A 15,217-nucleotide genomic window follows, 5' to 3' on the forward strand; every position below is an offset into this window, starting at 1 on the left:
TCTTTGCAAGATCCAGGAGTGCTTCATTAATGGGTAGAGCAACCTGAGTGCGTGCTGCCAAGTGAAAAATGTCCAGGAGCTTGCGAGACAAGTCTAACCTGCTCAAACAATATTTGGAGGGTGTCTGCCATCATCTTTTCAAGGTCCTGGAATTGGCAAAAATTATCAGCCTTCAACTGTGGAGGCATGATTGCCTTGTCTGGAGACAAAGATGAAACAGATGTTTGATGGGTAGCCTCTTTGGGAACTGCAACCAGTGGGAGCTGCAGGAGTGGTTCTTGCAGGTAGAAGCAGCACACAGAGCTGCCTGGCCATGCCTCCGCCTAGGACCTGAGCGAGGGGGATGTTGCCACTTCTGGGGAGCCCCCCCAAGTAAGCACCATCCAGAGCCCACCTCACCCTGTCCCATACGCCAACCTCCTGCCCCTTCTCACATCTAAACTCTGCTGTGTTGGGGGGAGGGGGAGGGTGCAGGGGCCCAAGATTGCCCCAGCAGCAGCCGGTGCACCTGGCACAGGGTCTGCCTGAGCTTCCCCTGAGCCAGGCGCACCAGCCACTGCAGAAGTCAAGGAAAGTTATGGAATCAGTGCCTTCTGTGACAAACTCACAGACTTAACTATAAACACTAAGCTGAGTAAACAACTACAAAATATGCTGAGACATGCACAAGGTAGAAAAGCTAGAGCTTTGTCTCAGGCCAAGGAAGTAGAGAAGGAATTTAGGGCGGTTTACCTGTGAAGCCCTCTACACCTTGAGACACAACACAAGGTTGTATAGTGTGTGCGAGCAGGCTGAATTGACACAGATAACAGAAAATCTCCTATCAAAGGCTCAAGAGGTGCATGGGCACATGATGTGGAGCACCCACAGTGACACTACTTGAAGACCTTCTAGATCCACAACACAGACCTCTGCCACTTGAACAAACAGAATAACCTACTTCCGGAGCTCTCACCTCCCCCACCTGCCAATATCTCTGCATAGCAATTAATGCTGCCCCTTAATTCCCAAATCAATTCTATCCCCCCAGGCACTCATCGTTCTGCCCCCACATCAGAAGGGATTTTCTCCAGGCAGGGCTGAAATCCATCAGGGACATGAAAGTTCTCTCATCTTTGCAAGACTGGCTCCTGTCCAGGCTGAAATCCTGTGACATGCAGTCATTACAGGAAGATGAGGCACACACTTTGTCACTGGGTTTCACAGCTGTTTGCTGGCTGCAGAAAAATGCAGAGAATCAGCAATCCTGGGTTCTATTCCAATTTCTATGGGGAGTTATATCTAGTGGTTACACAGACCTTTCTGCCCCAGCCCGCCCATCCTATCACTGTTCCTGTTCCAGTTCCTCCCCCTCCTTCTGCTTCATGTCCAGGTTCATGTTCATGTTGTAACATTCCCTACCTCAGCTCCATGCCCAGGCCCCATATGCCCTAGCTCCTTGTCAGCCACCCTCAGTCCCAGTTTTCCACATCCCAGTCTCCCCATTATCGCCTAGCTCCTCATCACAACTCCTCATTTTCAGGCTGTTTCCTCTTTCTCCTCCTCATTGCATGGGCAATGGCACAGGAAGCATTAATGGTAGAGGAGAGAGACTCTCTACTCACAGTTCCAGTTTTTGGCAACTAGACAAGTAATACAGGAAAAGTCCTGCTCAGCCCCTGAAAACGTGGGATGAAGCATTCTCAGTACAAAAGAAATCTTTGGAGAATATAAAACTCTCAAAACTCAAAGTATCTGCAGTTTACACGTGCTCAGCAATTTTGTTGGCTTAATTTGGGTGAATTATCACAGAAACGGCAAAAAGGCACCTCCTTGACACAAGGATGACCTCTTCCCAACTTCTGAGACCCTGCTCCAGAGAATGTAGGCAGTACAGCTTCTCAATTCAATGGCTATAAAAAAAATTATGTCGAGGTTTCCCCGAGACCTCTTCCACTTTTTTAGAGTTAACTCACTCTTTCAGTGCCTGGAAATCTTCTCACATTTAAAACCTTCCAATGCCACTGCTAAACTGCTAGGTGCGATCTTTAACAGTAAAGCTACACATTCACAGCAGCGCCATGTTGAGATACTCTCCAAGGCTTCTTTTCACTGAACTTCCTGAGAACTCAATTCGACTCCAGATTTTGTCACTCAGATTTTTATTTGGCATACAGCAAAGCTATGTTGAGTTGATCAGACTCAAGGAGTACTGGATGGGTACAGGGCATACCACATATCCAAAGTTACACAGAAACCTCCTTTATATACATTTACAAATTACATTTTCTATCCATTGCATTACACATTTTGGGGGTAGCGTGGTTACTTCGTAGGAATCAAACCATATACAGCATACTCTGTCTATGCACTGTCCATGTATGACTTAATCTTTATGTCATCTTTCATTTCAGGCTTATCTTGTCCATTGTAAATGATTCCCTGGATATTCTCCCTTAGGCAAACATTCTGTGTTAGCTTACTCACTATATACCTCTCTTAATTAGCACAGACACTGCTTCCAGCCTGGCTGATCCATTTACCTCGCTAACCTTGTGTCCCAAGAAATGAGGCCTCATCCACGTCTAATTATTCATGTCAAGCCAGGCTTAAAACATATTTTTCTATAACCATGTTCTGAGAAGAGAGAAACCATTTTTACTGGAATATTCAAAAAAATTTCTAAGTGAGACAAACACTCAGCATGGAAAATTTCAGTCCAAACGGTTGAAGTTTGCTGAAATTACAAGCAACTGAAAGCAGAGTCTCATAATGGAAAGCACTGGACCAAACTATACGCATCGCTATCTATGCTGTCTCTAAACAAACACATAAAAAGTCTCACATTGTTCCAAAATAAATTAAAATGAAGAAAAAAAAAAGGCCGTCAAAATGTCTTTATTTACAAAAGAGGAAAGAAATATTAACCAATTATCAGAAAAATGCCAATTAAAGAGGCCTTGTTTCAAATAATATCACCAGAAAATTTTTTTTGCTGATTTCAGATTCTTAAATACTCAAAATATTAAATTTCATTTTTCATATCCTAGTCCTTTTCTAAACTCAACAGTTAATAAGAAACATACCATGTATTTACAGACTCAATGTCATAGTTCATGAGACTGCAAAAATTATGGTGGAGGCTTCCTGCTGTGTAATGAACAGTCAATCAGGTTGTCAAATTCATTCCTCCTAAAAGTATAGTAACTTACCTTTAAAGTCATATTATGAATAAAATTATCAAAACGGCAAATATCTACATTAAGCAACCAACAGGAAGGAAATTCAGAATTTAAAGTATTAATTACTGTGAGAACCAAACAAATTATCTTGTGTGTTCCAGACCTGAAAATATGCCATGTTAAACAAGATTCAGTTTACCACTACTTTACCTTTAGTACATATTATACATTCCAGAATACAGTTTCTATAAGATCAGAGGTTCTCAAACTGTGGTCCAAACTCCATTCAGGTGGTCCGTGGATAGTTCCCTCTAAGGTGCACAGCTGGGCAGCCGCACACAAGAGAATGAAGGGCCACTCACCTAATTAGTGGAGCCGCATAGGTGTGGCTCCACTAATTAGGTGTCTGGATCCTGGAGAAGATGCACATGCAAGGTGAGATGGCGGCCTTGAGGGGAAATAGGGGATAGATGGGAGGGGGCGGTGGGAATTTGGGACATGCAGGGCTGCAGCGGCCAGAGACAGAGGCAACTTTCCCCAGCTTCAGGGCTCCAGCTGCCGGGGAGAGACGGCCCTCCTTCCCAGCCTCAGCTTTATAACTGCTGTGGTGGAGGAGAGAGGGCACATCCATCGCGTTAGAAAGGTAAGACTGCTAATATTAAAATATGAGTTGTGTGCTTTTATTTGTACAACAAAACAACATTAAGCTTTTTTTATATAGCTTTACAGAAGTAAGCTAATGGTACAAACAACATCTGGAAAGATTAAACGGTGCGCCGAGCCCTCTGCAGTTTTCAAGTGGTCCACGAAAGAAAAAGTTTGAGAACCACTGTACAGGAGGTGGTTTAGGATTCTTTTTTCAGCTTCTTCTGGTTTCAATGAAATTTAATAAAAATATGAGGTCACTGTGCCAAATGACAGTCTTTGCCTCTGCACGCCATGCTATTTAGACAAACCATCTCATTGCTAAAATTAAAAGGTTATTCAGCACACAATATTCTTGGATTTAACTAGATTATGGAGCCAGTCACACCATGATCCAGACAACCTTCTTGCAGTAAGAAGAGATGAGTCTCATTTGGAACTGTGTCCAGTTAAAGGCATGCCCAAAATATATCATGGAAATCTTGTTGCAAAGTATTACAAAGGTGATAACATATGATACAGCTATCCCACATTTCTAGTTTCCCAATTCAAGTAAAAAGCAAGTCCTCTTATTTTGAAATAGAACTAAATGAATGAGTCAGATACAAAAATACTCATTTAGTTTACAACTTTTTAATTAGCCTAGCTATACACTTTAGTCCATTTTTGGCTCTTGGTCAAAATATATGAACAAGAGTGAGCACCACCAATAAAGGGAAGTTACTCCTCTGATTTACATATAATTATGCTATCAAAAAGCTGATACTGAAATACAAAAAAAGAGACCAAGCAAGCTAGTATTCCTAACCAGACAGAAAGAGATCTCTTTCTGATTATACCAATATCAGCTTCCCGAGTTCTTTCAGCACCAATTCAGATATTCTTATTCTGTAGTCTCCCCTACTTATACAAACTGGAGGACTGTGAGCATAAGCTGTTGAGTTTCATATTCATACTGGATAAACAAAATCTTAATTTGATTCCTTAAGACAATTTAAACAAAAGGATGTTCTTTTATCTTAAGAGTTTCCAAATGGTCTTGTTCTTGAAAACCACTGCTAGGATAACCTAAAGGTATTTAAACAATTAGAAGCCAAAACTGTTTCTGTTATCAGCAAATTATTTTACTGTTCTTCAGTTTTTACTTCTTGCTACTTTTTTCAGTTGTGCTTTATCTCTGCTGTAGTTTTGCCAGATAAACAGCCATTAAATTTGTTGTAAATAAGAAAACACTCACAATATAAAATAGGAAAAATGTTTTTAAGAAACCTTACTATAGTCATTAAAAAAGAAGTCATGGAGCAACACTACTTATGTGTCTTCTTTACTATCACTTGACTCGAATGCAGTGGGTCTCAAACTGTGGGTCAGGACCCCAAAGTGGCTTAAACTTGCTGGGGCCTCACGCTTCAACCCTGGGCAGCAGGGCTCAGGTTACAGGCCCCGTGCCTGGGGCTAAAGCCATTGGGCTTTAACTTTGCCCTCCCTTCCCGCGCGGGCAGATAGAGCCAAAGCCCGAGCCTATCATCCAAGATACAGGGGCCTGGGCAGACTCAGGCTTCCGTCACCCCTCTTGGGTCATGTAATAATTGTGGTTGGCAGAAGATGGTGTGGTACAGTGAAGTCTGAGAACCCCTGCTCTAATGTGTATTTTCTTCCAAGTGAGATAAAAGAACTTATGGGCTGTAAGCATTGATTTTAACTGGAAGCTGCAACAGATTTGTGTAAACTGTGGCAGAGAGCAAAGAAGCCAAAGTCAAGCTTAGGAAACGTTTTTAAAACTACACACTTGATACTACAAATAACTAAAAACTTGGGAGTGATCTAAATATCCCCAAGCATTAATTAGTTCCCACCCTACTCAACCTAGTCACATACATACATACACTAGTACCCATGTACACAACACAGTAAAGATCTTTAACAACATATTCAGCATGGGAGCAGAAAAGCATTTTTGTGATGGAAAAGTTAAGCTTTGGACAAATCAGTCCATCCTCTCCTAAAGTGACTCCTTTGGGTTAGTTACAAAATGAAATTTGTAACTGCTAACAGCTACCAATTAAGTTATAACTACTTAAAAAAGGATCAGGCAAAAAAAACTAAGTATCGGCTTTAAACGGTCAGTTATACTTTAACTAATATGTGTGCTGAATTTAATTTATAAAACAAAAAAATTAATGAGATTAAATTAAACAGAAGCACATCTAAATATTTTTGAAGGCATTGTTTTCACATGCACTACCAATCAACTAAATGCCCAATCTTGCTATGGACACATTTTAATACTAAGAAAATAATTTTCAACTGGCCTCCATGGCAGAGATATTTCTTCCCAGATTAGCAAAAGTTAAAAAGTAAACTTTATAAAAAAAAAAGTTCCTTAAAAATGCAAACGGCACAGCTCTAAATCAAAGATCAAGCACACTAACAGTCCTCAATCTGTTACATCACTCAATGACAGATTATAAACAGTCAACCCAAAAGCTAAATTTAATTCAATTAATACAAAATTGCTCTTTATTTTGGAAAACGTTTGTAACTTTATTCACATAGGCTCCAGTTCAACACATGCTTGATCATTCAAATAGTCCCATTGACTTTTGCAGGACTCCTCACATATATACTACTAAGAACGTGCCTAACTGTTTGCATGATCAAGGTGTCAATACCCATGTAGTCTGGATTGTTGCATTAACAGAAAGACACGATACTTGCTATTACCTGGGAAAGAACATTACAACAAAGTATTAGTCTTTTCACATTCCCAGCTACAAAATATCATTATTGATAGGATGCTAGACTTTAGAAGATTTTTCTGTTTATATTTGGAACTTACCCCTCTTCTGAACCCAGCCTTCTTTCACAATGGTAACATCGCTCATGATGGCTCCACTCTGAGCCCTCAATTCAGAGAAAAATTCTGTTGAATTATCAGCTTGAACGTTTGGCTTCTCGTCTGCTGCCTTTCCCAATCTCTACTGAGGAGTCAGCCTGGAAGGAAGTATTAGAGAAGGAATGAAAAGAGTTAAATTCTAAGAGCTAGTCTTTACAAATGTCTCTCATTGATTGCCGCATATTTTAAAAAAGGGCCTGTTAAAACAATTTTTTAATAGCACTATAAAGAAAGTACTTATGGCAGGTTTCAACAGCAAACAGAACTTAACTAAAATACAGTTGTTGCAAACAATGTTAAATAAATTATTATCACCAATACCAACTGTAGAGTATAGAGTTCTGTCCATGTTTGGAATGCAATTAAAGGAGACTGTCAATGGTTGGACCTACAGCACCTTTCCCTGTTTTCAGATGTTATCAGTGTCCATGTAATCATAAGTAGTTCTATTTTTAAACTTTCAGTACTCTTATTTTCTGTTTAATTTATTTAAAATACAGTGCCAAATGCACGGCACTCATGAAAAACGGCAAGACCACACATATACATTAGAAGAAAACTTATTTAAAGAAATATTTCAGTCTGAAGTCAATTAGGGATTATAAATGAGAAGTTACTTTTCCATGATTGCTGAAGTCTGCTTTTAACTGATTTGTAATTTTAACAAATATAAGGTTATAGAAATATTTCCATACCCAACCCAATCCAAACCCCCAAACACTTCAAAATTAAAGTAATTAGCAGAATCATATTGTCTACAAAACACCTCTTCTGTTAAAAAGAACATATAACAAGCCTCTTAAGAGTTATTGTTAGCACTCCCCTCCCCCCAAAAAAGGTATAATTTTAGGGCATGCAGAAGTACATATCTTCCCACAACTGTCAACCCAGTTTTTAGATGGTAGGGTAGAACTGAGCCTTATGTATATAAGTGTCACTGTCAGAAGCCACACTGTTTCCTCCTAAACACCTCCCTCCACAAGCCTGCACCATATTACAAGAGAGAGACTAAATCAAAGGGGGGGGGGGAGAGGAGGAGTGCAGAGAATATCAACTTCTTGGATAGTAGAGAGATATGTATGCGCATATCCCGCACACACAGGAGACAAAGGCACTGGGGGAAAGCGGGTGGGTATAGAGACACTTCTTGTTTATACATTTTTGTTTTATAAAACATTACTATCATTCACACTTAGTATATAAACTAAGTGAATGTAAATGTGTGATAGACCCGTACATTGCACTGCTGCTCAGAGCCAGTTGGGAAAGTGAAGGGGGACAATATTTTCTGTGCAACCAGCAATTTGTCCCTTCCAAAGTTTGGTTCAAAATTATACCACTGTAAACAACTTACATATACAGTTGCATGTTATTATTATTTGATTTTTATTTCCTTTGTATAGATGCTGGAGGAAAGGTTATGTTTGAATGGATATTGTGCTGTAAAAAATAAATTCTGTCATAATGACAAATATATTTTCCTTACATATTAATTTATGACATGATAATATATAAATATCCAGTGTATTTAGTTTAACATTTGATGTTTTTCATATATTGTTTTTCAGAAATATACAGGTGGATTTTTGTTTTTTAATTTTCTTTCATTCAGATACTACAATCATTGCTACACACTAGAAGGCCCAAATCCTGCAAACTCTTACACTTGTGCTTAAATCTAACCATATATACAAAAGCACTGGATCCCATATACTCTAGAAAAACACCTAAAATAGAAAGATTTTGTTTGGTTTGTTTGTACTCTTATGGATGGCTTTATTTAATTGTAAGAACTTTCTTTAAGGTCAAAACAACAGATTCTTATCAGCTGACTCAAGGCTTTTAGATGCTGTTCTTAAATGTTCATATCTTTAAGCGTTTAGGTTTCATTTTAGGTATTATTTAGGGTGATGAAGGTGATATATAGTTTTGCATGTCTGCAGCATTAACCTTAGTACACAAAGTTTATTAGTGATTTTCCTAGGTTATTTTATGATTTTGTACATGGCTCATGAGAGTTTTAATTTGTGCAATTCAGATTAGAGTTTTAAACCACTGTGTGAGAGAAGTGAAAAAACTATTAAGACATAACATTGTACATACACAAAATATTTTTCAGGAAAACTCTGACTCCAGTTTCACTCTCACAGGATACTTCATCTAATCTTTAAGAAGACAGAGAAGCCATTATTATTACTACTACAATAAATAATAGTCACAGTAACATATCTTCTCATACGACATCTCCATTATTGGTCGTTTGCAACCATGGCAGCCTATTCTGTAAACTCCCCTGCTCATCTCTTTGTGAGCCAAAAGTTGATGGCTGAACAAAAAGAGGAAGGAAAAAAAAGATCATACCATACTGTCCATCTAAGATCTTTTTTTTCCTTCCTCTTTTTGTTCAGCCATCAACTTTCCCCTTCAGGGCCTGCAAACATGCATCACCCGCTGATCTACTTAAAAAAAATGTGTCCTGCAAATCAAACCTTTCTTTTCTTAAGATCTCTGATTAGTATTTGCTGAGTTCCTATCTCTAATACTTTTTTCATCGGTTCCATGGTTTATCAATATTTTCAGAATTCTTTTATAACTACATAATTTGAAGGATTGTAGTTTATTGATTGTTTGAATGTCCACACTTCATAGCTATAATTTAACACAGACCATATGAAAGTTTTTAACAGTCAGAATTTAGTTGTGGGATTTGTGTCCCTTCTCAAACGTTTATTCTTCCAGAATATCTCTTTCGCTCTTGCTATTCTGGTACTGACTTCAGGATCCAATCTCACATCTTCTGTAATGATGCTTCCTCAGTAGCAATAATTTCTTACTTGCTGTATGGCTGTGTCATTTATTGGAATCTTGCATCTCTTCCCAAAATCCTTGCATACCACCGTAGTTTTTGTCTTGTCCATATTCAACTCTAGACCATATTCTTTGCCATATTCATCTATAATCTCTATGAATTTCAACTGACTACTTTCTGAATCAGCCAACACCGCTGTGTCATTTGCATGGCAAATATTATTAACCTATTTTCCATTCATCTTAAACCTTCCTCTATTTCTTCTATTAATTTAATCAAACATACACTATAAACATTGAATAAAGTCACTGACATTATACAATGCTGTTTCTCACTCCTTTTGATCTCTACTCAATTTTCATTTGCATCTCCCATTATAATTGCCTTCTGATTCCAATATAAATTATTACTCGGAGTTCGTATCCATCAGTCCCAAAAGCTCTAATATGTTGAGCACTCTGTAGTGGCAGATTCTGTCAAATACCTTTTGAGGTCAATAAAACACAAATATCACAGAATCATAGGACTGAAAGAGACCATGATAGGTCATCTAGTTCAGTCACCTGAACTTATGGCAGAATTAAGTATTCTATACAGGTGTTTGTCTAACCTGCTCTTTAAAATCTCCAATGATGGAGATTCCACAATCTCCCTAGACAATTTATTCCAGTGCTTAGCCATCCTGATAGTCAGCAAGGTTTTCCTAATGTCCAACCTAAACCACCCTTGCTACAATTTAAGACCATTGCTTCTTGTCCTATCCTCAGAGGTTAAGAATAACAATTATTTTCTCTTCTCCTTGTAAAGGCCTCTTAGGTATTTGAAAATGTATGTACCCCCCCGTCTTCTCTTCTCCAGACTAAACAAACCCAATTTTTTTCAATCTTTTCTAGACCATTTTTGTTAGTCTTCTCTGAACTTTCTCCAATTTGTCCACATCCTTCCTGAAACGTGCTACCCAGAACTGAACATAATACTCCATTTGAGGCCTAAGCAGTACAGAGTAGAGTGGAAGAATTAGTTCTCATGTCTTGCTTACAACACTCCTGCTAATACATCTCAGAATGATGTTTGATTTTTTGCAACAGTGTTACACTGCTGACTCATACTTGGCTTGTGATCCGCTATGACCGCCAGATCCCTTTCTGCACTACTCCTTCCTGGGCAGTCATTTCCCATTTTGTATGGGTGCAACTGATTGTTCCTTCCTAAGTGGAGTACTTTGATACATATCACTTCGTTCTCTTTATCCAATTATTCAGATTATTTGTATTTCTCATTCAGGTATTACTAATCTGCATTTATTCTTCGTCATTTTATTTTTCTGTTATCCATCTTTGTGCTTTTACTTTTCTTCTTCTTTCATCCATCAGAAAAATGATTTCATTTGTTATCCATGGGTTTTTCTTACCTATTAACTTCCTCAAAGTGTATGCCTGTGGGATCTCCCCCACCTAAATACCTTACAGTACTTCAACCAACAGAACTGAAATATACAAAATGAACTAACTGAGAAGATAAGTGACTGAATTATCTCCAGCATCACAATATTACTTAAGAATTATCTGGACTGTTTATGGGACCCTGACCACGGTGGATTTGATTTAAATCACTAGTCAGGAAGACTCAATTTAATCATGGATTGCTACATAAAAGTGAATTCTTGTTGGCTGTTATAACCTTAATATATATTCTTCACAACTCAAAGATAGATGTAGGTTTCATTTTTAGAAGGTACACACTACATATTTTTAAGTGATTTACTGAAAACTTTTCAGATTAGTTTTACAGCTCTATCAGAAAATGAATGATTGATTGGTTGGTTGGTTATTTCATTTACCAAAAGTAATTGAAGCAGATAATTATGAAGTCATTGGGAGGTGAACCATCTCAAATTCAACAGGTTAACCATTAATATTTGGAGGATTTTCTTGCCATGCTGTATTAAGAGGAGAACATCACTAGACAGACATTTAAATTGTTTTATTTAACTAAAACAACAGTGTTATGTATTCTAGATTTTTTTCTTCAACAGCAAATATATAATATTTTAACAAAACAAGCACATGAATTTTTGAATTTAGTTATTCAAGTTTTTTAAAATCAGGTTTGTTCTTGTTAAAATTGTTTAACTAAAATAGTTAAATGAAATATTTTTAAAAAATTAAATTGACTACGTCAGCCACGTCAACATGAGAAATATAAAATATTGGCTTCTGCAGCTAACTCAGTCACCTTCACCTTCATCTAGAAAAGAAAAACAAGCTTTCCTGCTTTTTCAGGTCCCAAACAATTTCTCAGTTTGAAATGAATTAGTCCAAAGGAAGATAATATTCCTTCTACACTGGCAGAAGAAGCTACTGCTGTAAAAAGTGAGATTATTACTTCAACAGTCTCTGAGTGCCTAAGTGGCTTTCACCAATTCACTGGTGTGACTTTCTTTAAAACACCAAACATATATTTCTTGAATGGTTCACCCTAAGCTCTGAAGTTTATTATAGTCAGCATTATAGAGGGATGATTGCTGGATGTCCATGTCATAGCCAACTTCTCTTCTTCAGCAGTTAAGGTTTGACCTTGGTATCAAGTATTGAGAATATCTGCAAGAAAATGAGCTGGAGATAGTGCTTTTCCCATTTTGGGGTGGTTGTTTTTTTTAATACTTGTAACTTAATTCTGTCATTGCATATTTCTCTTTTTAAGATCTCACTCAGTTCCTTTCAAATTTCAACAGCATCAGCAATAAAACAGCTATTTCCCTGCATTTTGTTCAAGGGTACAGAAATAGGCTTCAGGGTACTCAGCATGTGTTCAACATCTCTCTTAAGCCCAATGTTGAGAACTCTGGCTGTGATAGTGCCATCTATTTTTTTTTACAATTTTGTTCACAAACTGTGATCAGATTAGGCCAGTTCTTGATATAGTGCTCAAAATAGTCCACTACTGAGTTCCATCGCACGTCTTGTGGGAGAGTTAGCTTGGGTCCTCCCACTTTTTTCAGAGCAGCTACTGCAAAGTGGTTGTTATGGAACTATTTTGCAATTTCAGCAACATAATTATTTATTTCTGGAGTCTTTGGCTAGGAGGTGCATCATAAGAGCACTGCAACCATATGTTATTAGCTTGGGACTCTCTTCACTCTCTTCTAAATCATTTCTTCTCATCTTGGACACTATTGCAGCATTTTCTGTGATGAAGCTGCATACTAGATATTTGAATTTTTTTTCACAGTTGGCTATAGCTTTTACAGCTACTTCTTGAAAATATTCTGCTGTGTGCGGATTTCCTGATGTATCAATTGTTTCTGTAAAGAAGACGTTCCCTTTTTCTGTTGTCAGACAAGCAAATGCCCTGTCACCCAATCCCAGCTTCTGGCAAACAGAGGCTAGGGCACCATTCCTGCCCATCCTGACTAACAGATTCATGGAAGATAGGTCCATCAATGGCTATCTAGCTCCTTTCTGAATCCCGTTATAGTATTGGCCTTCACAACACCCTCTGTCTGGCAAGGAGTTCCAGAGGTTGACAATGCGTTGCATGAAAAAATACTTTCAAGTGTTTGTTTTAAACCTACTACCTATTAATTTCATTTGGTGGTCCCTTGTTCTTGTATTATGAGAAGGGGTAAATAACACTTCCTTATTTACTTTCTCTATACCACTCATGATTTTATAGACCTCTAGTCGCCTCTTTTCCAAGCTGAAAAGTCCCAGTCTTATTAATCTCACCTCATAGGAGAAGCTGTTCTATACCCTAATCATTTTTGTTGCCTTTTTCTGAATCTTTTCCAATTCCAATACATTTTTTTGAGATGGGGCGACCACATCTGCATGCAGTATTCAAGGTGTGGGCATACCATGGATTTATATACAGGCAATATGATATTTTCTATCGTATTACCTATCCCTTTCTTGATTCCCAACATTCTGATCGCTTTTTTGACTGCCGCTGCACATTGAGTGGACAATTTCAGAGAACTAACCACAAAGACTCCAAGATCTCTTTCTTGAGTGGTAACAGCTAATTTAGACTCCATCATTGTATATGTATAGTTAGGATTATGTTTTCCAATGTGCATTACTTTGCATTTATCAACATTAAATTTCATCTGCCATTTTGTTGCCCAGTCTTGTGAGATCCCTTTGTAACTCTTCACTCTTTTGCTTTGGACTTAACTATCTTGAGTAGTTTTGTATCATCTGCAAATTTTGCAACCTGTTTATCCTTTTTCCAGATCGTTTATTAATATGTTAAATAGGACTGGGCCCAGTACAGATCCCTGGGGGACACCACTATTTATCTCTCTCCATTCTGAAAAATGACCATTTATTCCTGCCCTTTGCTTCCTATTCCTTTACCAGTTATCAGTCCATGAGAGGACCTTCCCTCTTATCCCATGTCAGTTTACTTTGCTCAAGAGTCTTTCTGAAAATCTAAATACACTATATACACTGGATCTCCTTTGCCCGCATGCTTGTTAACCCCTTCAGAGAACTCTAGTAGACTGGGGAGGCGTGATTTCCCTTTACGAAAACCATGTTAACTATTTCCCAACAAATTATATTCATTTATGTGTCTGACCATTTTGTTCTTTACAATAGTTTCAATTAATTTGCCTGGTACTGAAGTGAGGCTTACTGGCCTGTAGTTACCAGGGTCACCTCTGGAGCCCTTTTTTAAAGGGTGGATAGTCTTCAGAATGCTGTATGTTGATGATGGATTCTCCTAAACAAAATAAGTCAATGCAGTTATTTATTACTACCATACAGCTCATTTAGTACTACTCATTGCATTCACTGATACTCAGTCCTACATTAAAGGTGAAATTGTAAAAGGAACATCTGCCTTTTTCATCAATTTATTTTTTATCACAAATGTATCAAAAATGATAGTACCATAGAGTAACAACTATATTTTTTGCTCAAACATGAGAATTCAAGAATAGTCTTTTGTTTCTACTGCCTGTTCCTCCCTTCGCACATTTATCTCCAGACTTCTTCTCCTTGTCCAGATCTATTCCGCCCCCAAAAATCTTCTATTCACTGAACTTTTTGAAACTTTGCACTTTTAGAGAGAGGTAAGGGATTGACTCTGTGTACACAAATTTGCAGAGGGACAATAGGGCTGAGGTCTGTTATTTCTCACTGCTACGTATTATTTATTTAAAAACATTTTTGCTGTTAAAAAGCATGTTATTTCTGGAGACACAAATCCACAGTTTAAGAACTGTAAAACAACATCTCTGATGGTATCTTCTAGACTGAGCACGGAGTCCCATTGGGTAGATAGAAAGGTTAACCTAAATAATCTATACAGAAGACCCTGGAACCCCACAAGATTGGGTCCCTAATCCATGAACTATTGGAACTCATTTACAAAACTTTTCTGAAACATTACATGAATATATTGTCTCATACTATAGAATTAAAATTTACAGTCCCTAGTCCACTATGAGATATCTTTGAGCTATAGTGTATCTTTAGATAGGTTTTTTCCTCAAAAAGCATTTTATCAAAACAATCCGATTTCTTTTTATTTTTTTAAATAATTGATTTTTATCCACCCTGACTACAACCTTTAGTCCTGGATACAACAATTGTTAATAACTTTGCTTACCAAAAGTAAACTCTTCAAACAAATCATAACATGTGAAGTTAGAAGAGATAGTAAATAAGTTAATATTGAGCTACAGAAATTAAAATAAAT

At 37.7% G+C, this 15,217-nt stretch overlaps 1 protein-coding gene across 7 annotated transcripts in view; it reads right to left on the minus strand.

Annotated features, from left to right (window-relative positions):
• Nucleotides 1-15,217, minus strand: part of AKT3 (AKT serine/threonine kinase 3) — a 283,027-nt gene that overhangs the window by 251,035 nt on the left and 16,775 nt on the right. For 6 of the 7 annotated variants that reach the window (XM_030557011.1, XM_030557009.1, XM_030557016.1 and 3 more), the window contains exon 2: nucleotides 6,646-6,800. In XM_030557011.1, coding sequence (XP_030412871.1) covers nucleotides 6,646-6,691 — 46 coding nt within the window. In that variant the 5' untranslated portion in view covers nucleotides 6,692-6,800. Of the gene's footprint in view, nucleotides 1-6,645; nucleotides 6,801-8,805; nucleotides 8,886-15,217 lie in introns of those variants that run through there. The other variant, XM_030557010.1, reaches the window with a different exon arrangement.

Source organism: Gopherus evgoodei, chromosome 3 (genome assembly GCF_007399415.2).
Source record: "Gopherus evgoodei ecotype Sinaloan lineage chromosome 3, rGopEvg1_v1.p, whole genome shotgun sequence".
NCBI classification, from domain to species: Eukaryota; Metazoa; Chordata; order Testudines; family Testudinidae; genus Gopherus; species Gopherus evgoodei.